The sequence below is a fragment of the Nuphar pumila genome, chromosome 12, assembly GCF_984573655.1.
Source record: "Nuphar pumila chromosome 12, dmNupPumi1.hap1.1, whole genome shotgun sequence".
NCBI classification, from domain to species: Eukaryota; Viridiplantae; Streptophyta; class Magnoliopsida; order Nymphaeales; family Nymphaeaceae; genus Nuphar; species Nuphar pumila.
Window position 1 is genome coordinate 36,775,212 of NC_143260.1, and position 23,600 is coordinate 36,798,811.

Genomic DNA, 23,600 nt, shown 5'->3' on the forward strand with positions numbered 1-23,600 from the left:
TGAACCCAGCTCGTGTGCAGCCCTACTGCCACAATTCCCAATGATGTGGTCTTCCTCCCACTTGAATAATGATGGGCAAGGCACTGATCTAGATTGAAACAAACTTCTAATTGAATAGAGTGAAGCTCCTTATAAATCGGGATATTCCATACTCCACTGAGAAAATGTCATGGCTATGTAACATACAGTCACAGACACTTCTAAAAGGGCAGCACATCCTTAGTCACACCCACAAGGGTGCAGGTGAGACACATGGAAATAGCTTGTGCAGTGTCTAGTGAGGTCAACCGCACTGGGGTCCATTTCTGTATGAAACTGGACTCGGTCAATCCTAACCAAGTATATCTAAATTATATAAATAAATAAGTCCATGCAACTCTCTCTCTCTCTCTGTGTATATATATATATATACACACACCCACCCAAGTTGTTTTAAACTGCCATGTCGCACCCTTATGTGACATAGGTCATGGGATTCAAAATTATGTGGCTTTCTTTTTCTCGTGTGCATGTGTGTGGATGTACGGATGCTTTTCCTTTTTGGGGTGAGGGTTGGGGAAGAGGAAGAGGAGGGTGGAATGTTCTTTTGGATCACTCACCCGCTCTCAACATGCCATAAATATGTATCTGATACACGCACATAAATATGCATGTTTATATCAGGCAGTTTCACATGACTGCAAAACTCATTATTCTTTAATTGAAAAATCATATTTCAGCAACAAAGCTCTAACAAGACAACACAAGAACATTTGAGTGCAAACTGCAAAATGATTATCTCATACAAAATTATCAATGCAAAAATCATACAATGTGTGGGAAAAGGGAAAAAATGTTTAAGTTTTGATGGGTAGGATGCACTTGATACAGGCACTGTTTCTACTATTCACACTATGGTTCCCATGAGCAGCTCAAACATCTAGCAAACTCATTCCAGTAAAAGCTAATATGACGTAAGGCCAACAGAAAGAGACGTAAAATGAAAGCAACAGAGTAGAATGGAGGTTAGAAGAAATACATGCAATGTAGTGTGATGCTTCACATCGAGAACAATATAATGATCTTATAACATTTACCTTATTAGGTTTGCTGCCCTTGACATAATTAGGCCTCCATTCACAATCCATACCAATAACCTTTATCCCCTCAAGGCAGGTAGTGGCACCAAGCAACCCATCCACCGTGTCTACCCAAATAACATCCTCTGTGGAGACCAAATCCGAAAGACACAAATACCGAGCTTCAGAAGGAGAAGCTTCAGCATGTGCTGCACAAAACGAGCTCCATAAAGGCGATGTAAAAGCATATGATTCAAATATCACATCAGATGCATTTACCCTCTCATATCACACTGAACAACAAAAAGGACCATAAATACGATCTGTTCAATCTGAACTGAACGATAGCCATTAAAATAGTAGCATTCAAATAGATAGTACTGGTAATCTGGTACTATCAAGTTCGCTGTGTAGTGTGCAATAATCCTTTTTTATAGTATATATCACAGTCTTACTTTAATACTTAGCATCAAATTTCCTAATCCTATCATGCACTGTGCATTACAAATCTCATTGACAAAAAAGAAAGCATATAAACAATAATATTGCATAAAAATAAGCAAAAAAAAGAAAAAATGCACAACATTATCACAAACAGCCATTCTAATCAGCAAAACACTCTCAAATCAGGATTTCAATGGAATCGAAAAATCGGAGGCATAGCTTTCACCTGCTGCTTGTTGAAATCCATCGAGTGAGTACTTATCACAGAGTTCAGTGACCTTCCCAGTAAAGCCAGATTCTAATGCCAAGTAGACCTTCACATCAGGAAACAACAGAAATTCGCTAAGCATACTAAACGAGAATAATAACAAGGAAACAAGTGACAACATCTAGGATATCTACAAAATTAAGTTTCCAAAATCAAAAAATACATGCAAAGCAGCTATCTCACATAGATACGGCTGCACGTATAAGGATACAGCAATATTTATGAAGTTTTCTATATGACTATATGGGGGCCAAAATGGAGTATCCGTGTGACATAGCAAAGCAGCATATGTAACTCAAAAAACATATCCATGATTTACAAAAGTATTAAAAAATAAAGTGCTGCCTTAATGATTCTTTAGTAGTCAAAAGCACTTTTATCTTTTGTATAAGATGCACAGAGTTTTTAATATTAGATTATGAAAATTATGGAGAAACTGGAAAATGTTTTTATTAGTTTGAAAATGCTCTCTCTCAAAGGCACACAAACACCAGACACAAACATATGCATGAACACACATCCAAAGAGAAAAAGAAGAAAAGAAAAGAAAGCAAGAAGCATGCAATAGAATTAAATACTCAAATTACCAAGATAAAACTAAAAGAGAACATAAGAGAGGTCAAAATGCCCCAAAACTATGCATAGATAAAATATGCAGAAGAACACGATATAGAACTGAAATACATTAGAAACTTTAACACTCCTCTTCTCTAGAGTTACGGACATGAACATCAAGAAGTAGGGAATAAGAGAGCAAAAGCGCAGAATGATTGTCACTTTGTCAAGAAATCTATCAATCAACTAAAACAACTAACCTAGCAAATCAACCTTGGTCAAGTACTCGAATTGAACACAATGATATCATTCCATGAAACTCCTGACCTTTTGGCACATAGGCATTGCCGTGTACTATCACAATTAAGATTATCATGTCCAAGAATACCAATTCTTGTACCAGCTAAAAGTCAATGAACCCACAGTATCTCTAAAACAATTTAGGCCAGTGACTAACTGCTGCAGTTTCTTGCTACAAGAACATGATTCTCCAATAACATACAATATCTCAAAATGGATAAACTATCAGTAGTACAACTGTTAAACTCCAAGTTATTGGAGGATGAAAGTTCTAATGCTGAAGATGATGAGGCCAATAGAACAGACTCCATAAAGCATGCATTCTGTAACACAATAATCCTTGAAACAACAGCTAAATGAAACAATTTTGAAGCACGGTAGCACCCATCAGCTAACAATATTAAGTTAACAACAAGAAGAAGTTATCCACCAAGCCTCCCTAGATAAGACAATTGACAGAATTCCTAGAAGAGAAGAATCATAGAAACCATGGTCAAGGAGAGACTAGAGAAATTAAGATAATCCTTCTAAGCTACAATTGTAATTAGCAATATTTTCTACCAGAGATTTTTTTCATTAAAGTTTTAGTTTAACACAAGAATTGATATAACAAACTGATACCAAACACATATTTAACCAAAACAAGATGGGAATTAAAGAAAAATATGTGTTTGCATATGTGTGCAAATAATACCAAGTATTCCACAAGCTGCAGATCATTATTGGTCTTTGTCTCTGCAATTTCCCAGCATCCTTTCTCTACTAGTTTCTTTAATGACCTGCACTACAAAAAATACCTATTACCTTAATTTATGAGTGTCAAATTCAAGAAAATCAGCAAAAATAAAGGAATTCAAAGGCAATATTTATTCTCATTTTCCCAGGGCTATAGCAGCAAACAAGGGGAAGTAGAGAACCAAACCATAAAACCACGCACCGCTCCTTATAAAGACGCCACGTATCTGGAAACTCCAATCGCAGATCATTCATTTTTATCATAATATAAGCATGTTTCAACAAGTTCATATCAATATACTTTTGAACGAGCAAACACAGCATTGGCTTCCCCATAAACTTTGCCCACTTCTCTGCAACTCTAAATTGTTTGTTGTCCACCATTGAAAGAAGGAGCGACTGACTGCTACATTCCCTGATGGAAAACCTTTCTAAAAGGGAGACAGCAGTAGCATAGGATTTGGACTTCACTAATCGAACAATATACTGTTCAACAAAGGACCTCTCACTGCTTGAATTATCATCACAAAATTCAAAACCAGAAAAAGCTTTTCCAATGTCTTGCATTGTGACATCAAATGATTCTAGTATCTTCACAAGAATTCGCTCTTCATGGATGACAGAGCAAGCAAGTATATCAAGAAATAACTTTGCAGCAATGCTCTTTGCAATGGAACGATCTGAAGATGACTTGTATTCAGTTTCCAAACGATTCAAGGAGGATAGTAACAAGTGACTAAATCCCTCAGCATATAGAGGTCCATGAAGGGGCAAGACATAGAGGCACTTCACAACAAAAGAAACAGGCCCAGGTTGGGGAACTTTATGCAATGCTTTCAAGACTTGCCGTTGAAGAATTCTAAACTTTGTAGTTGCCTTAAGTGTGCCTAACAAAAGAAAGCTTCCATCAGCATAAACCATTCAACTCATGGAAGCCTGATATTTTTATTCCATAACTAGAGGCATAGATATACACAAATTATAGAAAACATAAGAATTTACAGCGTAGATAAGGAGCAAATATTGCAGAAATAAACTACGCAAGGATGCATACATCTGAAACCCTAAAAAGCAGAAGTCTTACAATGTTGTTGATACAGAGCAGGATCGACCCAGATCCATACAGCCTGACCCAGGCGGGGGACCGGACCTGCACGATGGGACCGAGGATCAGACCCAAGTAGTGAATCCGATCCAGAACACAGTGCCAAGACGCAGGGCTGATGTACCCCTACGTACCTACTCCAGACGAGCACAGGATTGTGCATCCCAAATCCAGCAACAAAGAGGAGTCATCTCGGGTCCAGGGCCGGACCTGAGACCCGGATCTAGTTGCACACTTTAAATACCCTCTCCTAGGGTTGCATGCAACAAAGAAGTTTTGAAGATTTGCTCTTTTATTTTTTATTGTTTTTGTTTCTGTTTGACTGTCAGCATTTGTTCTTCTGCAACCATTACTTTCATTCCCTATTTTCTTCATTATTCTTCATTGTAATTCGTTCCTTTTAATAAATAAGTTAAATAGCATCGGAACTCCGTGTTAAATATGTATATGTAAATGAATATATTTCTGTACTGTATTGTACCACTTGTACAGCATACTGTACTGTATTGTACTACTGTACTGTACTGTATTGTACTGTATTGTACAGCATATTGTACTGTATTGTACTATTGTACTGTATTGTACCACTCGTACAACATATAAATATCAATGGAAAGGGGAGAAGACATCATTGCCGCCCAACATTTTTTTCTCTCTTCCCTCTTACCTCTCTCTCTATCTCTTGCTACGATAGTAAGGTGACTCCCACATCTGATTTCTCACATGGTATCAGAGCCAAGGGCGTGGTAATCACGATCATCTGGAAGGCCCCTAAGGACCTTGACGTGCGTTTTTTGGCGTTCTCAAGGAAAGTGTTTTTTTTTCATCTTTTCTCTGTTGTTTCTCCGTTGAATCACTATATTTCGACGTCGTTTCTTCATTTCCTCATATCGTGCATCTTTTCCTTCTTACATATTCTGTTATCCCCAATTTTATCAACCCTAATTTCTGTTTTCCCCAAATTTGGGAACCCTCATTTCTCAAAAGTGCCTCTTTTCTCAAACTTCTTGTGATTTCTTATCTATTTCTTGCAATATAGTTGATAAATCGTACATTCTGCACGATTAACTAAAAAATCGTGATTTCCAAAACTCAAAAATTTCTGTCCGTACGGTTCTGTCCGTACAACCTACGAATTTCTGTCGTGCTGTTTGATTCATCTTTGATCTTCTTCCTTATGGATTCTAAAATCAGCCCCGGATTTCTTTCTCAACTTGTTTCTCACAAATTAACTCATGATAACTACTTACTTTGGAAACGCCAAATTCTGCCGTTTATCCGAAGTCATGGTCTTTCCGGGCATCTGGATGGGGGATCACCCGCCCCACCTATGACTATTACGCAAGAGGTAACTGGTAATGATGGGAAGGTGAGTTGCATTGCTATTCCAAATCCTGCGTATGATGTTTGGTTTCAGAAGGACCAATCTGTGGTTGCCTATTTGACTGCCACGTTATCTGATCGTATATTACAAACTATCTCTGACCATTTTACTGCTGCAGAACTATGGAGACATCTTGCTCACTCTTATTCACAGGTTTCTGAATCACGTGCACTTCAACTGAAATGGCAGTTCCAATCTATGCGAAAGGGAACTAAGACCATTACTGAATTTCTAGGGGATATCAAAATTATCATTGATCAGTTGGCCGCTATTGGATATCCTGTTTCTGACAGAGATGTTGTTCAGCAGGTATTGGGAAGCCTTGGGCCCCAATATCGTATGTTTTGCACTGCATTACAGGTTGCCTCTACACTTCCATGCTTTGAGGATTTACAGGCCAAACTCCTACAGTATGAAGTTAGTTTGACTCAAGATCATCTTATTGATGATCCTCATCCTGTCATGTTTACATCTGGGTCTACCTCATTTCGTCCACCTGCTGCTCATATGGGCCGTGGAGGACTCCTTCCTACTCCTACTGCTCCACCTGCCACTAGAGGTACCCGTGTCCCTACTTGCTTCCATTGCAACAAGCGTGGCCATGTGAAAGCAGATTGTTGGCACAACCCACAGAATCGCAACAAGGCAGGGAGGCCAGGACCAAGAGCTGGACAGATGAATGTTAGACAGTTTCAGGGGCAGCCGCAAGGAAATTTTCGAGCACATCAGGGTACTGATCAGGGACAGAGTGCAGGGTTGCCACATGATGTGCAACAAATTCTGATGACTGCATTTAACAACATGAATTTGCGTCAGAATGATGATGGAGTTTGGTATATTGATTCTGGAGCAGCCGCACATGTTACTTCTGATGCAGGTAAACTTTCCAACATGGTTCCTTATATTGGCACTGGCACTATTGTCACGGGAGATGGTTCCCACCACCCTATTTCTCATACTGGAAATGCATCTCTCTCTTTGTCACAATCTACACTACCATTGAAAAATGTCTTACTCACTCCTGCCATTGAGAAAAACATTTTATCTGTTTCTAAATTGGTTGATGAAACAAATTCATCCATGGAATTTACTCCGTCTTCTGTTTGTCTTAAGGACCTTCGAACCAAGAAGATGCTCGCTAAGGGTGAACGACGCGGAAACATGTACGTCTTCGAAGCAGCCCCCGGGACTTTGAAGACGTCATCTACCGTGTCTCCATCTTTTCCTGCTTATTTGAGTCAGTCTTCTTCTGTTATGCAATGTAATAAGCCAGTTTCTTGGCATCGTCGGTTAGGTCATTGTAGTCAAGGGTTCCTTGACAAATTGTCTTCTCAGGGTTTTATTCCCAAAGTCAAATTAGATCATAAGTGTCCTAGTTGTAATGTCTGCAAGAGTCATGTACTTCCCTTTCAAAGTATCAATAAAAGAGCTTCCAAGCCATTTGAAATTATTCACTCTGATGTTTGGGGCCCAGCTCCTGTTTCATCTCTATCTGGCTCTCGTTATTATGTGTTATTTCTTGACTCTTTCACTCGTTACACTTGGATTTACTTTATGAAATCTAAATCTGAAGTGTTCAAACTTTTCAAACAATTCCATGCTCTTGTTCAGAACCTTTTCAATTCAAATATCACTTATTTCCAGTGTGATGGTGGTGGAGAATACATATCTCATGATTTTAGTGAATATTTAAAGGACCATGGCATCACACGTAACTCCTCTTGCCCTTACACTCCACAACAGAATGGAGTAGCAGAACGTAAGCATCGGCATATTGTTGAAACCGCGTTAAGTATGATGCACAATATTGATATTTCTTTCTCTCTTTGGACTGAGGCCTTTCACACTGCAGTGCATATCATTAACAGGTTGCCTATGGAATTATTAGGAGATCAGTCTCCTTATTATTTGCTTCACGGTTCTCACCCTTCTTATGATGATTTGCATGCTTTCGGATGCATTTGTTATGTCCATGTGGATCATTCTTTACGTAACAAGTTTCAGGACAGAGCAGTTCAGTGCAGATTTCTGGGATATGCCGATGGGTATAAAGGATATAGATGTTATGATCCTATTTTGGGTAAGATTAAGGTGTCTAGAAATGTTGTTTTTGATGATGACCATTTCAGCACTTGTGATACTTCTCGGGTATATGAGCAAACTACTTATGATCCATGGCTTTGTGATACTTTGCTATATGACTCTATCATAGATCCTGTTGTTGATGAACCAATTCAGTTTGAAGCAGACAACTCCATCATCCAGGATGCACCTTCACGGTTTTCAGGTTTGGTTTATGCCCGTCGAGGAGCCCCTTCAACTCCATCTCACGAGGCTCCCCCTCTTCGACGATCCACACGTGAAAGGCATCCTATCCATCGTTGGGTTAGTTACAACAATTTTTCTCTTGACTTTCAGTTGTTTCTAACCAATGTGGCCAAAGAGAAAGAGCCGTCTACTTTCCATCAGGCAGCCCATTCTCGAGCTTGGGTTGAAGCTATGAACGAAGAAATGGCAGCACTTCATGAATGTCATACATGGGATATTGTTCCTCGACCTATTGATAGAAATGTTGTTGGTTCCAAATGGGTTTACAAGATCAAGCGTAAACCAGATGGTAGCATTGAAAGATATAAAGCTCGCCTTGTTGCACGCGGATTCACACAACAATATGGGTAAGATTATGAGGAAACTTTTAGCCCTGTTGTCAAAATTGGCACCATTCGTGTGATCCTCACTTTGGCACTTCAGCATGGTTGGTCTCTTAGCCAGTTGGATGTCAAGAATGCGTTCCTACATGGGGACTTGAAGGAAGAGGTGTATATGGAGCAACCTCCTGGATATAGTGAACATGATGCGGCTACATGGGTTTGTAAATTGAGAAGGTCTCTTTATGGTTTAAAACAGGCATCTCGGTCTTGGTTTGAGAGTTTCTCCATGGAAATTCAGCAGCATGGCTTTTCTAAGAGTATACTTGATCATTCTTTATTTATGTATAAGAATGATCATGTTACTACTTGGGTTCTTATATATGTTGATGACATCATTATCACCGGGAGTGATGATGCACATATTGTCTTGGTCAAGTCTTTACTCATGGCCAAATTCAAGATGAAGGACTTAGGCCCATTGCGATACTTCTTGGGAGTTGAAGTCGATAGACAAGATGATCGACTCACTCTAAGTCAACACAAGTATACTCTTGACATTCTTCACACCACTGGTATGATTAATTGTAAACCTCTCAGCACCCCATCTGTCTTAAATCATAAGTTTAGTGCAAAAGAAGGCCAATTATATCATGATTCCACTTTATATCGCCGCATTGTTGGTATGTTGCAATATCTTACATTTACAAGACCTGACATTGCTTATGCTGTAAATCAAGCATCTCAGTTTATGCATGCTCCCACTGATTGTCATATGGAATGTATTAAGCGTATTCTCAGATATCTGAAAGGGACTATTGGAGATGGATTGCTCTATCACAAAGATGAAAGCTTCACTATAGGACACCGTTTACTTACATATTGTGATGCAGATTGGGGTGGGGACCCTGATGAGCGTAGGTCGGTTTCAGGATATTGTGTTTTTATTGGCCCAAATATTGTCACTTGGAGTAGTAAGAAACAAAAGGCCATTGCTAAATCCAGCACTGAGGCAGAGTACAGGGCAATGGCAGCAGGGACAGCTGATGTCACTTGGGTACGGCATCTTCTTCAAGAGTTGAATGAACCTATCTCTTCCTCTCTGCTTTTATGTGATAATCAAAGTGCCATTAATATTTCTTTTAACCCTATTCATCATTGTCGCACGAAGCACATTGAGATTGATCAGCATTTTGTTAGACAAAAGATTGAAACAGAAGAAATTGAGGCTTCGTATGTCAGATCAGAAGACCAAGTAGCAGACATCTTCACCAAAGGATTGGTTAGTCATCAATTTTGGTTACTTAAGGGCAAGTTGAGCATGATTGAAGATCATCCTCAACTTGAAGGAGGCTGTTAAATATGTATATGTAAATGAATATATTTCTGTACTGTATTGTACCACTTGTACAGCATACTGTACTGTATTGTACTACTGTACTGTATTGTACTGTATTGTACAGCATACTGTACTGTATTGTACTATTGTACTGTATTGTACTGTATTGTACAGCATACTGTACTGTATTGTACTATTGTACTGTATTGTACCACTCGTACAACATATAAATATCAATGGAAAGGGGAGAAGACATCATTGCCGCCCAACATTTTTTTCTCTCTTCCCTCTTACCTCTCTCTCTCTATCTCTTGCTACGATAGTAAGGTGACTCCCACATCTGATTTCTCACACTCCGATCCTCGCTACATCAAAGTGGTATCAAAGCACCAAGCCTCCTCCTTGGTCAACGTCATGGTGCAAGAGGCGAGGAACGATCCTACGAACGGAAAGGAGCGTGAGGAATCGGGTACCGTCAACGAAGATCCGATGATGTGCATGATCGACATGATGACAAAGATCCAAGAGAACATGTTGTGCGTAAGTAAGGATGTGGCAGGTATGTCCAAGCAACTGGATGGAGTAGAGGGCAGGATCGTGGCCCTCGAATCATCGGTGGAGGCGCACGATGCGGCCATGCTGAAGAGGAGCACCGGATTAAGCAACGCCCCCGAGTCGGCTTCTACGGCCTTCACCCAAGCGAGGTCCCTACCATCACACGACATCGTTGGCCTCTCGAGTGTTGTGGCGGTCGACCCATGCCCAGCGAACCTCCACCTGTCAACCGTGCCACCGGAGTTCATCGAAGCGAGCCTGCACAGGGATGCCGGTCGCACGACCCTCCAGCAATCAGTACCATCTTTGCAGTCTTTTCCGTTGACAGCGATCAATCAAAACTGTGGTGTCTACCCGCCGGGGAGAACGACCGTCGATGGGTCTCCGATAGCCAGCCTGAGCGTGAAATCATGGCCCCAACCGGCGGTCTAGATCCCGCAGGCCAGAAATGGCCTACGTGAACCAAACCCGACGTCGGGTCGAGCCGCCAGCACGATCCCGACAACGGGTGACGGTGCTGGTTTTCCACCCCCATTAGGGCCCGCTCGTGGGGGGTCGTTTGCAGCCAATCAGTGGGCCGGGGAGATGCAACCATGTGGGCCAGTTCGGGCCCGATAGGGTCCGGTCCAGAATTAGGCATAGCGGGGCCGATAGGGTCCGGGGGACCGCCCTTTGGGTCCCCAGGATCGGGTCCTAGCCTTGAACCCCATCGTCCAGCCTACCCAGTTGGGCCCGGTTCGGGGTTTGTTCCGGATCTGGCCCAACCCAACCGTTTTGACCCTAGCATGAGATCCGAGACCGACCCAGAACCCGGACAGAGCTCTTGTTTTACTTTGAGTCGGGTTAAAACAAGACCCATAATCATATGGATCGTGGATCGAGTTCAAACCAAGCCCTTTACCCCCACAACTCGATCCTATATCCAACCTATCCAAATCTGGGTCCGACGATTACTTTAGGGTCACACCTGATCCAAATCCAATCGGGTTCAAATTCAAATTACAATCAACACCAAATCCAAAACCCCTACCCAAACCCAAAACCAAATCCAACTCAAATCCGAACCCATTATTCTTCCCAAATCCAGACCCCTATTCCAACCCAAAATCCAGTCCACATACCTTATCCAAATCCAACCCCAAACTATTATCCAAACCCAAATCCTAACCAAAACCAAACCTATCATCCAAATCCAAACCCTAACTCTAATACACACTCAGTCCCTCCACCTTTGTTGGGACCACCTCCTCCAACCGATCCTCAGCAACGATTTCAACCAGTTCCTCTTCCTGCACGGACCCCGTTAAAATGTATCATTCAATCTTTGTAATCTTATATATATTTTATATATATAAAGGATGCTACATATACATATATGGTATATATGCATATGTATCTTCCTAATTATATATATAAAATATATATTTCTCTATTATTAGGCATAGGGGTAGTTTAGTCATTTTCCTTTTTTTACGCATATTCCATTTAGAATGTGTTTGTAATTTTACTTTTCTTTTTCTTTTTTTCTTTTTCATTTTTTGTGGTTTGCGCCACCTAGGGAGGCTCCCCAAAGAGTCGTTGGGGAGCCCCCAACGGTCACAAATGTGACCGTTGGGGGCTCCCAACGACTCCTTTGGGAGCCCCCTATGTGGCTCCTCTCTTGTGTTATAAATAGAGGTCTCCCCCTTGTAATTTACTCACTCCTTTGGAGGAGCTTTTGCTCCATGTAATGGGTGTTACACCCTTCCTCTCTTCAATAATATTAACTTATGCCTTATAGGCATTTTTGCCCCTTTGTGGGTTTATGTGTTAGCACATTATGTGCTTGTGTTTTCCCCTTTAGTGGGTATATTCGCACTTCATATGCATGTGTATTGGTTCATTATTAAACCTTATATATTCAAAGTCGTTTCCTTACATGGTATCAAAGCAAGGTTGGGATCGAGTTGCTCTTTGTTGCATTGGGAAGCGTGCTATTCAAGAAATTTTAAAGAAGAATGGTGAAGTTCTCGTTTCTCTCTTTTGCTTCTTAAAATTATTTGGTATGCATTATATTTCTTTAAGTATTATGCATTATGAAGAATTAGATATGTTTTTGCATATGTGTTTCTCTCTTTTGCTTCTTAAAAATATTTGGTATGCATTATATTTCTTTAAGTATTGAGCATTATAAAGAATTAGATATGTTTTTTTCTCCATGTCATTATGAGTTTGGATTCTTAACAATTCCATTGAACTTTTTATATTATTCTCTTTCGTATGTCTTTTCTTGAAAAATAAGTTTTTTTAAAGAAAGTTATGTTAGAAGTAAAATGTTTGTGAGAGATGTAGCATTGCTCACATACTCTCATCATAATTATTTCATATTAAAGGTATGTGTTTACCCTCTAAAATGTCCTATATGAGGTTTTTTCATAATAACATGTGTCTTTGAAAAATGATGTTTTATTTTCCTACCTAATGAGCTCTTTTTCATACAAGCAATGTTTGATTAAGAAGACATTTTTATAATATCGGTTGAATTAAGTTTTAAAAATGATCTCATAAAATATGGTTATTCTCTTTTCATTCTTCAATTCAATTTCAAGAATATGTTTTATTATAAGATTTATGGTCTTCATTAATGTTGCATACTTATATTTAAAACATATTCATGTCATTGGTTATAATCTATTAAGTCATATAATATTATGAATTTTTGTTTATAGATTTATGCCATAACGCAATCCTAGTATTCTCTTTGGGATTTTCTCCACTTTAATAAAGTTTTCCCTCTTCCTTTCGTATGTACCCTCATTTGAGAATTTTGTTTGTTGGATCTCTCTTTGAGAGGCCTTTTGATCCTTGTGAATCTTCTTATGAGTATATACTCTTTGAGAAGATTTCATGATTGTTATAAGCTTCTTTTTAATATTGGTTTTTTATGAGATTTTTTAAAATATTACCATCTTTGTGAAAGCTTGAGAGTCTCAAGCATTTTGCTCCTTTTATAAAATACATGCATTATTGCATGTTTGCTATTATTATGCTTTTTGTGTATTTTGTTCAAGTGTACATTTTCACATGGTACTCTCTTTTCAATAAAGAGATGATATATATTGCCTTCCTTAGGGCTTGTTTTGTCCCTTAGTGGACTTGTGAGATTGTTTCTTTTATCATTATAAGTGCTTCTGCAATATCTTGTTACATGTTGTCCTAAATTTGCTCATTTAAGATTATTGTCATTCTACATCTTGGTATGCATATAATTGCAATTTATAAAGGCTTGATTTGATTCTTGGATTATTCCAAATCCGTCCTCACACATGACATTGCTTAAATATTTCATGATGTGTTTATTAAGTCTTTTGATAATGATCATGATTGAACATAATTTCGTATTTATGCAAAATTATTAGAAGGCATATTGTTGTGATTAATTATGTTGGACCTTTGAATCGGCCCTCTTTGTAAAATCACATATTTGGAAAATGATTTCCCTAAGTATTCATTATGACATTTATTTTTATCAATCACAAGTTATATGATGCATCAATCCTTTTTGTATGGCCTTATTGTTATATTAGAGATGATTGTTGATGTGAGTTAAGGGCACGTTGTGTTATGTCATTTTAGATTGTCCAATTACCATATTAAAGATGGTTTTTGAGGTGAGTTATGGGCACCTTGGGACTCTAGAATGATTTGTTATATGATCTCTAATTATGAGTGTGTCACTCGTTTTCTTTTGGCCATTGATCTTATGGATGCTCTTATTTATATATAAATGTGATGGATATATGGTGTCTTGGAACCTTAAATGTTTTAAGGTATATTTAATTCAAGGGTGTTGGGGATTATTGCCCAACCTTTTATTGCTTATGAATCTTATGAGTGCATTTGCACATTTGTGATCTCGTGTTTTGTGCTTTTGTGCACAAGTGTTCCAAGTGTTCTTGGTATGTGTATGTTCTTACATTTATATCGTTTCATCGATTATAGTATCTTGTTAAAGATACTTTTACATGCTTTTGTGCACAAGTGTTCCAAGTGTTCTTGTTGTGCATATGTGCACATATTTATTTTCAAAATATTGTCCAAAGTTTTATTTATATGTTTGTCATTACAAGTTTTATTGTCTCAAAAGTCTTCTCCTCTTATACCTCTTATCTAAGTGTCATCATATGCAGACAAGACATTATTACACAATTGTGTGTTGGTAGCCCTTTGTTGGCTTTGTTCTCTTGGTCTAGTAGCTGAACACACTTGTCTTGAGTGTTATTATATGTAGACAAGGCACGTTGATTCACACCATGGTGTGTGATTTTACTCCATGTTGGCTTTTGTGTCCTTGTTCTAGTCGCTGAGATGTATGCCCATGGTTGGCTTCTTTTACTCATTTCAAGTGTCATTTTATGTAGACAAGAGATGTATTGTGTTTTAGCCCATGGTTGACTTAATACTCTTGTTCTAGTAGCTAAACATACTTGGTCTTGAGTGTATTTTTACGTAAACAAGAGATGCTTTTGATCCATGTTGGCGTGCATTCTCTTGTTCTTATCGTTGATGCACTCATTTCAAGTATTATTACATGTAGACAAGAGGTTCTTTTACACACCGTTGTGTGTGTCCTTGGCCTTTAATGGCATTATATTTATGTTCTTGATCTAGTAGCTTACACACTTGATTTGGGGGTTTTGGAGGACTAATGAGGTAGTTGTTTGTAATGGATGAATTATTGTTGAAATTTGTGAAATTTCATTCATATTTTGTCTTTTAAAGATACAAGTGAATCATATCATTAATATGCATATTTTAAAATCAAATTGATTTTTTGGTCACCTTTTATATTTGATATGCAAAATGAGTTTTTGTAATTGCAATCATTTGAGTGAGATGTTCCTAAATGTGTAAGGTTCTCTACTCAAATAACTCTCATTATTTTGCCTCTTAAGTGGACTTAAAACTTTTTGAACTCTTGTGTTTTATACACTCTTTTGAGCATTTCCCTCTTAAAATCGCTTTCAAAGGACTTGCTAAAATCAATAACACTTGTCTTTTTATCTTATCGGTTCATATAATATTACTTGACTAAAGTATGATTGGAGCATAATCATTAATGACTCTTTTAGGTGTAGATTCATTTCATGATATTATATGCATATGCTCATTATGGCCTTTTGGCCCTCATGCAATAAATTATGTGCAACTTATGCCTCTTCGTAGGCTTCTTGTGGTGTCCCTTGTGGACCATTATGTTATTCCTCGTTATGAGGTTATGTTTGTCCAATGTTGGACTTTATGAATGCATTATGCATTCTTGTAATTTGTTTCTGCTCCCTCTTCAACATAGTATATGATTATGAAAAATTGGTTTTCTAAAATCATTTTGCATACATAAGTAATTATCTTGTTCCAGCAAATCCTGTGCTTCAAATAAAATAATTGTGTTTTTACTATGCATAGAATATCTTTTTGCACCATTACTTTTGGATGAATTATATGATATGATTTTTGGTTAATTCATCTTATTTGGAATATTTCACTTGATTAAAGTGCAAAAATATTTTTTACTTGGACCTTTTCTTGATTTGTTCCACAGGATCTTGAAAATGAGAGGAAAAGAAGTACCTTGGATAGATCATGAAAGGTGCTCATCGTTAAAGGCTTTGGAGGAAGACATTTGCAAATTTTAAAGGCATTCGGACTAAAGGCGCTTGAAGGCTTGAGATTCTTCCTCTTGCATTCATCAATCTTTTTGTTCCCCCACGCAAAGTTTGAGGGGGGGGTGTTAAAATATATCATTCAATCTTTGTAATCTTATATATATTTTATATATATAAAGGATGATACATATACATATATGGTATATATGCATATGTATCTTCCTAATTATATATATAAAATATATATTTCTCTATTATTAGGCATAGGGGTAGTTTAGTCATTTCCTCTTTTTAGGAGCCCCCTGTGTGGCTCCTCTCTTGTGTTATAAATAGGGGTCTCCCCCTTGTAATTTACTCACTCCTTTGGAGGAGCTTTTGCTCCATGTAATGGGTGTTACACCCTTCCTCTCTTCAATAATATTAACTTATGCCTTATAGGCATTTTTGCCCCTTTGTGAGTTTATGTGTTAGCAACATTATGTGCTTGTGTTTTCCCCTTTAGTGGGTATATTCGCACTTGATGTGCATGTGTATTGGTTCATTATTTAACCTTATATATTCAAAGTCGTTTCCTTACAGACCCGACTGAGACCGCTTCCAACAGCAATAGTATAGGTACAACGTGAGTCGGCGCGCCCAGAGCGCCAGCCACAGGGTGATAGGGATCGACGCCCTCAACAGCGCATTGATCGAGACAGCAATAACGAGGGTTTTCTTGACTTGGAGGACGACATCTTCTGGCATGAGCACCCTCCAGGGATCGTAAATCGCCGTCAGCACATGGCACAGGAGCACTCCACCACCTACGGGGTGAAGCTGGACCTTTCAGAGTTCGCGGGATGATTCGACGTCGAGCAGTTCTTCGACTGGGCTTACATCGTGCAGTTCTTCTTCGACTACCACACTGTGGCTGAGTATCGTCGTGTCTCTCTAGCGTCCACTCGATTAAGGGGCCTAGCACAGACATGGTGGGTGGAGCTGCAAAGGTCGAGAGAACGTCAAGGGCAAGAGCGTGTACAGACATGGGAAGAGATGCAGAGGTTGATGCAGTCTAAGTTCGTGCCTTCAGACCACGCCGAGAGAGCCTACAAGGAGTACCTAACCCTGCGTCAAGGCACCTGTACCGTGGCAGAATACACTGTTGAGTTTCATCGTCTATCCCTGTGAGTGCAGATCGAGGAGACCACCCGCCAGTAGGTCACGAGGTATATTTCTGGTCTCCGTCCTGCTATTTCTGATGACTTCAGTTGTGTCACAGTCGAGTCATTAGATCAGGCCAGCAGTTATGCCATGAATGTAGAAGAAAATTTGAAAAGGAGGCAGGAATATAGAGCCTCCCGAAGTGACCAGTCCAGTCGACCCAAGTCGAGTTTCCCAACCAGGGGAGCAAGCTCCCCTAGGAAGGAAGACTCAAAGTCCACCCCTAAAGTAGACCCTAGCAAACTTGACCAGTCTGGGCCCGCGTACCATACCCGATCCAAAGTCAAGCCTAGTGAGTCTACCATCCGTTGCTTTAGGTGTCAAGAGTTAGGACATGTTGCGTCCAAGTGCCCCACAGCGAGCAAGAATGCCCATTTCATCGAGGGTATTGTTGAGTCAGCGTCTGATAGTGAGAGTGAGGGTGAGTCGTTGGTTAAACGAGATGACGAGAAGGAAGTCGTAGAGTTCGATAGCAACATCGAAATTTTATTGTCTATCCGTCATGTTTTGACCGCACCCCGAGAGTCGACCCCTGCAAAATGGTTACGAAATAACATTTTTAGAACCTGGTGCAACTGTGAGGGGCATGCATGTGATGTTATCATTGATACTGGGGCATGTGAGAAAATGGTGTCCGAGAGTATCGTGTCAACCTTGAACCTGAAAACAGAGAAATTGTCTCAACCATACAAGATAGTGTGGATCAAAAGAGAAAACGAGGTTCCCATTACCCAGCGTTGTCTAGTTCGGTTCTCTATGGGGGAGCATTATTACGATGAGGTGTGGAGTGATGTAGCCCCTATGAGTGTGTGTCACATTCTTTTGGGACGTCCTTGGCAGTTTGATCGCAAGACCATTCACGATGGCCGTAGGAACACATACTCATTTATTTTTAAGGGTCATAAAATAATCCTTCTCCCTATCAAGGAGACCGGTTTTCCCACTGTGGACAAGCCTGAGCGAGTTCCCCGGCTCGCGGGCCTATCATACCGAATTTTCTTGAACCATTGTAAGGAGAACGGTTATTGTTATGCTCTGGTTGTCAAGCCGTCTATGAGTACGTTGTTGCCTGTTCTCGCAGACATCGTGCCCCTTGTTGAGGAGTTTCGCGACATTATGTCAGACGACCTTCTTGATGGTCTATCGTCGATGAGGGTGGTGCAGCATGCCATCGATTTGGTCCTGGGGTCGAGTCTACCTAACCTCCCCGCGTATCTCATGAATCCATCAGAGCATGCCAAGCTGTTGAGACACGTTCAAGAGTTACTGCAAAAGGGTTTCATTCGTGAGAGTGTGAGCCCTTACGCAGTGCCAGCCCTTCTCACCCTTAAGAAAGATGGATTCATGTGCATGTGTGTCGACAGTAGAGCGATCAATCGCATCACTGTCAAGTACCATTTTCCCATTCTCCGGTTGGATGACATGTTTGATATGTTGGTTGGTGCCTCTACTTTCTCTAAAATCGATTTAAAAAGTGGATACCACCAAATCCGTATCCGAGAGGGGGATGAGTGGAAAACAACATTCAAGACCCGTGATGGGTTGTATGAGTGGTTAGTCATGCCATTTGAGTTATTGAAAGCCCCGAGTACTTTCATGAACATGATGACCCAAGTATTGCGTCCATGTATAGGGAAGTTCGTCGTAGTATATTTTGATGATATATTGGTCTATAGTTCTTCATTGTCTGATCATTTAAATCATTTGCGTCAAGTCCTCGAGATCTTAAGGAAGGAGAAGTTGTATGTGAATGCCAAGAAGTGTGAGTTTATGACGTCAAGTGTTGTATTTTTGGGCTTTATTGTGTCGTCTGATGGAGTTAAGGCAGATCCCGCCAAAGTCCATGCGATTGTAGAATGGCCTACCCCAAAGACTATAGGAGAGATCCGTAGTTTCCACGGGTTAGCCACTTTCTACCATCGTTTTGTGAGAAACTTCAGCACCCTCATGGCCCCTATCACGGAGTGCTTAAAGGGTACTAGTTTTCATTGGACGTCTGCTGCGGGAAAGGCCTTCACACTCATCAAAGAGAAAATGACTAGTGCCCCTATCTTAACCCTTCCTGATTTTAGTGTAGTCTTTGAGGTTGAGTGTGATGCCTCTAAAGTGAAAATTGGTGCAATCTTGAGTCAGAACTGTAGACTCATTGCTTTCTTTAGTGAAAAGTTGACTCAGGCCAGGTGTCAGTACTCCACTTATGATGTCGAGTTTTATGCCGTGGTACAATCCCTTCGTTATTGGAGGCATTATCTCATTTATAAGGAGTTTATCTTATACACGGATCATGAGGCATTGAAATATTTGAATAGTCAAAAGAAGTTGAGTGCTCGACATGCCAAGTGGGTCAGTTTCTTGCAAGAGTACACATTCACTATTCGACATCAATCAGGTACTCTGAACAAGGTAGCTGACGCACTTGATGACTATGTTCGTGCAGGTCATCGGGTTCGAGCAGTGCAAGGAGTTGTACCCGACGGACCCTGATTTCCAGCAAGTCTGGGAAAGGTGCCTCTCATCTAGTGACACCGCCAACCCACGGTTTAGTATATATAACAGTTACCTCTTTCAAGGTAATAAGTTATGTGTGTCTGCATTCTCTCTTGGACTTTAATTGATTTCCGAGTTACATGAAGGGGGATTAGCTAGGCATTTTGGACATGATAAGACGTTCGCACTGTTAGATGAACGATACTTTTGGCCCAAAATACGCAAAGATGTTGTCAAGTTTGTTCAAAGTTGTCGAGTGTGCCAAGTGTCCAAAGGTCGACGTCAGAATAGTGGTTTGTATACTCCGTTGCCCATCCCCAAGCGACCTTGGGAACATGTTTTCATGGATTTTATTGTGGGTCTTCCCAGAACCTCGCATCGTTTTTGTTAAAATGTAAACTGTAATATATATATATATATATATATATATATATTATTTAATATTATTATATTTTCTTTTATTATTTTCTTTTTCTATTTTTCTTTATTTTTTTTTTTAGCATCTAGTTTAATAGAAACTAGATATTTGATCCAGTCAAGTTCCTGTTGGAACTTGACTGTGCAAATAGTTGTTGGACTGTAGTCCAACAGCTATAATAAATGTTGTTGGACTATAGTCCAACAGCTATAATAATAAATGCTATTGGACTGTAGTCCAACAGCTATATTAAGAGACGTTGGAATCCAACGTCTCTTTTGGAGAGCTCAAAATGAGCTCTCCTCTCTCCCACTTTTTTGTATATATATAGGGGTGAACCCCTTCAATGTATATAACCATGCTTCTTAAGCATTTTGTTCATGAATAAAGTATTATTTATTTTTCAAGTGTTCTTCCTTTTATACCCTTTCAAGGGTCATGCTTGTAGTGTCTCCAATAGACACTTGTTTGTGAGTTATTTGTGCATTTGTTGAAGACCACCATTTCATTACATGGTATCAGAGCTACGAAATCCTTAGATCTTGAAGTGCTTCGCCTCGATTTCCGTGCCACATTTACAAAAGGTGTTTCATCACCTTGTTCTTGGCTCAAGAAGATTTGTTTGAAGAAAGGCGAACTTGTGCTACAAAAAATTTTGGTTTTGTATCCTCTCTTATTCCTTTGTCTACTCTTTTTCTTTTCTTTTTATTTTTCTCTCTCTCTCCTCCTATTTATTCCTCTCTTACCCTTGTAAAATATGGATGACAATGATAAGATCATCATCATTCCTATGAAGCTAAATGATACTAACTATGTAATGTGGGCTTCGATTATGAAGCACCACATTTGGGGAAAAGGTTTATGGGGTATAGTGGATGGTTTCGATTTGGAACCTAAACTATCTCTTACCAAGAAAGAGGGTGATAAAGAGGTTCCTCTAACGGAAGAAGAGAAGAGTAAGGCATTAGCCACTTATGAAAAGAAATGGAAAGAATGGAGGATAGGGCATGCAAAAATTATGTCATGGCTCATCAATAGCATAGACATTAAAAAATGCTCTAGTCTAGCTAAGTTTGAGCATGCCGATAAGGCTTGGGAATACCTCAAAAACATGTATTCCCTTAAAGATATTGCACATGTATGCAATTTACAAGATAAAGTTCGGACAATGACTCAAAAAGATAAAACTATTCGAGAATATTATAATGAGTTGTCCGAACTTTGGGAAGAGTTGGCGCTTCTTGAGCCCAAATGGCATTGTGCCGAAGACATCGAGCTTCGCCAAAAACAACTCGATATGGAACATTTCTATCAATTTGTGAATGGTCTAAGGCCGGAGTTTGAATCCACCAAATCGGCCCTTTTACATCGTGGAAAAATTCCTTCTATTGTTGATACTATAGAAGAGCTCACTATGGAGGAAAATAGACTTAGAAAAAGTACTCCAAAAGTTGATGATGACTCTGTTTTAGCTGTATCTAGACCGGGAAATCATACTCGTACTTACAAGCCGCCTCATTTTGGAAGGCAAAACGGCGACTTTGATAAAAGAAAAGTTATTTATCATCATTGTCATGAACCGGGGCACTATAGGCCTCAATGTCCAAAGTTAAAAAGAAGAGAAGAAAAAAGAGTTGCATCTGTTGAATCTGAGTCAAAAGATCAAGATGCACCTGTGTCTATGGCTCAACTGATGGAAATCCTTCAACCTCTTCTCAAAGGGGTATCCTCCTCAACCGAAGCCTCAACTGGAGCGGCAGTTGCATCTTTCTCCGGTCCAGGTAACTTTCCTTGGCTTTTAGATTCTGGTGCTTCTTTTCATATGACCCCAAATGTTAATAGTCTATCCGAATGTCTTAAAAATAACTCAAGTGTGTCAAAGGTTTTTACAGCCGATGGCACATCTCTCGAAGTAAAAGGAATAGGATGTTTTGAAAATCTTCAAAAATCCAAAAGATTTTTTATCCCAGAAGTTAGATATATCCCTAAACTTAATTTGAATCTCTTATCTGTCTCGCAAATATCTGATTATGGATGTAATATCTCTTTCTCTTCTCATGGTTGTTGGGTACAGGATCGCCAGTCAGGGAAGCTGATTGGGGAAGGTCATAGAGAAGGAGGACTTTATTACATGGACTTTTTAGAATTACCCAAGAATGCATTTTGTTATAATATTCAGAAATTAGAATTGGATTTATGGCACAAAAGGCTTGGTCATCCTCATATGTCTGAAATTCAATATTTTCCAAGTTTGGAAAAATTTTGTAATTCTGAAAATTTTTCTTGTAAAGACTGCATTCTTGGCAAAATGAAAAGGTTACCATTTCTTAGTAGAACTTTTGTTTCCTCACGACCACTTGAGTTAATACATTCGGATGTTTGGGGCCCCGCACCAGTTATTTCCAAAGGTGGTTATACATATGTCATTTTTGTTTATGACTTTTCTAGACATACTTGGATTTATTTTCTTAAACATAAATATGATGTCTTTGCTAACTTCCAAATATTTCATAAAATGGTTAAAAATAAGTTTCAAAATGATATTTTTGTTTTTCGCACTGATTTAGGGGGAGAATTTATGTCCAACGAATTCAAAGACTATCTCAATTTACATGGTATTACACATCAAAGATCATGTCCACACACTCCACAACAGAATGGCCTAGCCGAACGCAAACATCGGCACATTATGGAAACTACTAGGACATTGCTAATTGCAAATCACGTTCCAAAAAGTTTTTGGGCTGAAGCGGTCCTAACTGCCACCTACCTCATTAATAGGATGCCATCTTCCTCATTAAAGAATACAACTCCAATAGAAAAGCTTGTTAATTTAACTCCAGATTATTCTAGTTTAAGAGTCTTTGGATGCAAATGTTTTGTTTTCACCAACAGAAATGACAAACTCTCTCCTCGTGCAATCCCATGTGCCTTTTTAGGATATGCTGATAATAAAAAAGGCTACATGTGTTTCGATTTTCAAAATGACAAATTATATGTGTCAAGAAATGTATCTTTTTTGGAAAAAGAAAGCTTCTTTGAATTTGAAAAATCCAAGGATGTCACTGAATACTCGTTTTTAATTGATCCAACTTCAAAATCCAATGAATGTGATGTTGGATGTGACCTTGACAATGATCAAAGTACTATTGTTGTTGAAAATGATGATAATGAAGAGCAAATCCATAGGGATGTTAGTCTACAATATTCAAGACGTAGAGAGCAAAATCTTCCATGTGCATTACAAAAATACTATGAAGTCTCACCTAGAAGAACGTCTAGAATCTCTAAACCTCCAGAAAAATTTGTGTCTTATGAATCTTTTTCACCCACATATAGGGCCGCCATTACATTAATACAATCATATGTTGAACCATCATCCTATTCTCAAGCAAAAAATCATATAGAATGGATAGAAGCCATGAAAATAGAATTGGATGCACTAGAAAAGGCCAATAC

General features: G+C 39.1%; 1 protein-coding gene across 2 annotated transcripts in view; it reads right to left on the reverse strand.

The window, feature by feature from the left end:
* LOC149820705 (Polynucleotidyl transferase, ribonuclease H-like superfamily protein) overlaps nt 1-23,600 on the reverse strand; it is a 50,310-nt gene that overhangs the window by 18,519 nt on the left and 8,191 nt on the right. For both annotated transcript variants that reach the window (XM_089983668.1, XM_089983667.1), the window contains 4 exons: nt 3,563-4,247; nt 3,320-3,404; nt 1,729-1,816; nt 1,077-1,267 (listed from right to left, as the gene is read on the reverse strand). In XM_089983668.1, the coding sequence (XP_089839794.1) occupies nt 1,077-1,267; nt 1,729-1,816; nt 3,320-3,404; nt 3,563-4,247 (1,049 nt within the window). The remainder of the gene's footprint in view (nt 1-1,076; nt 1,268-1,728; nt 1,817-3,319; nt 3,405-3,562; nt 4,248-23,600) is intronic.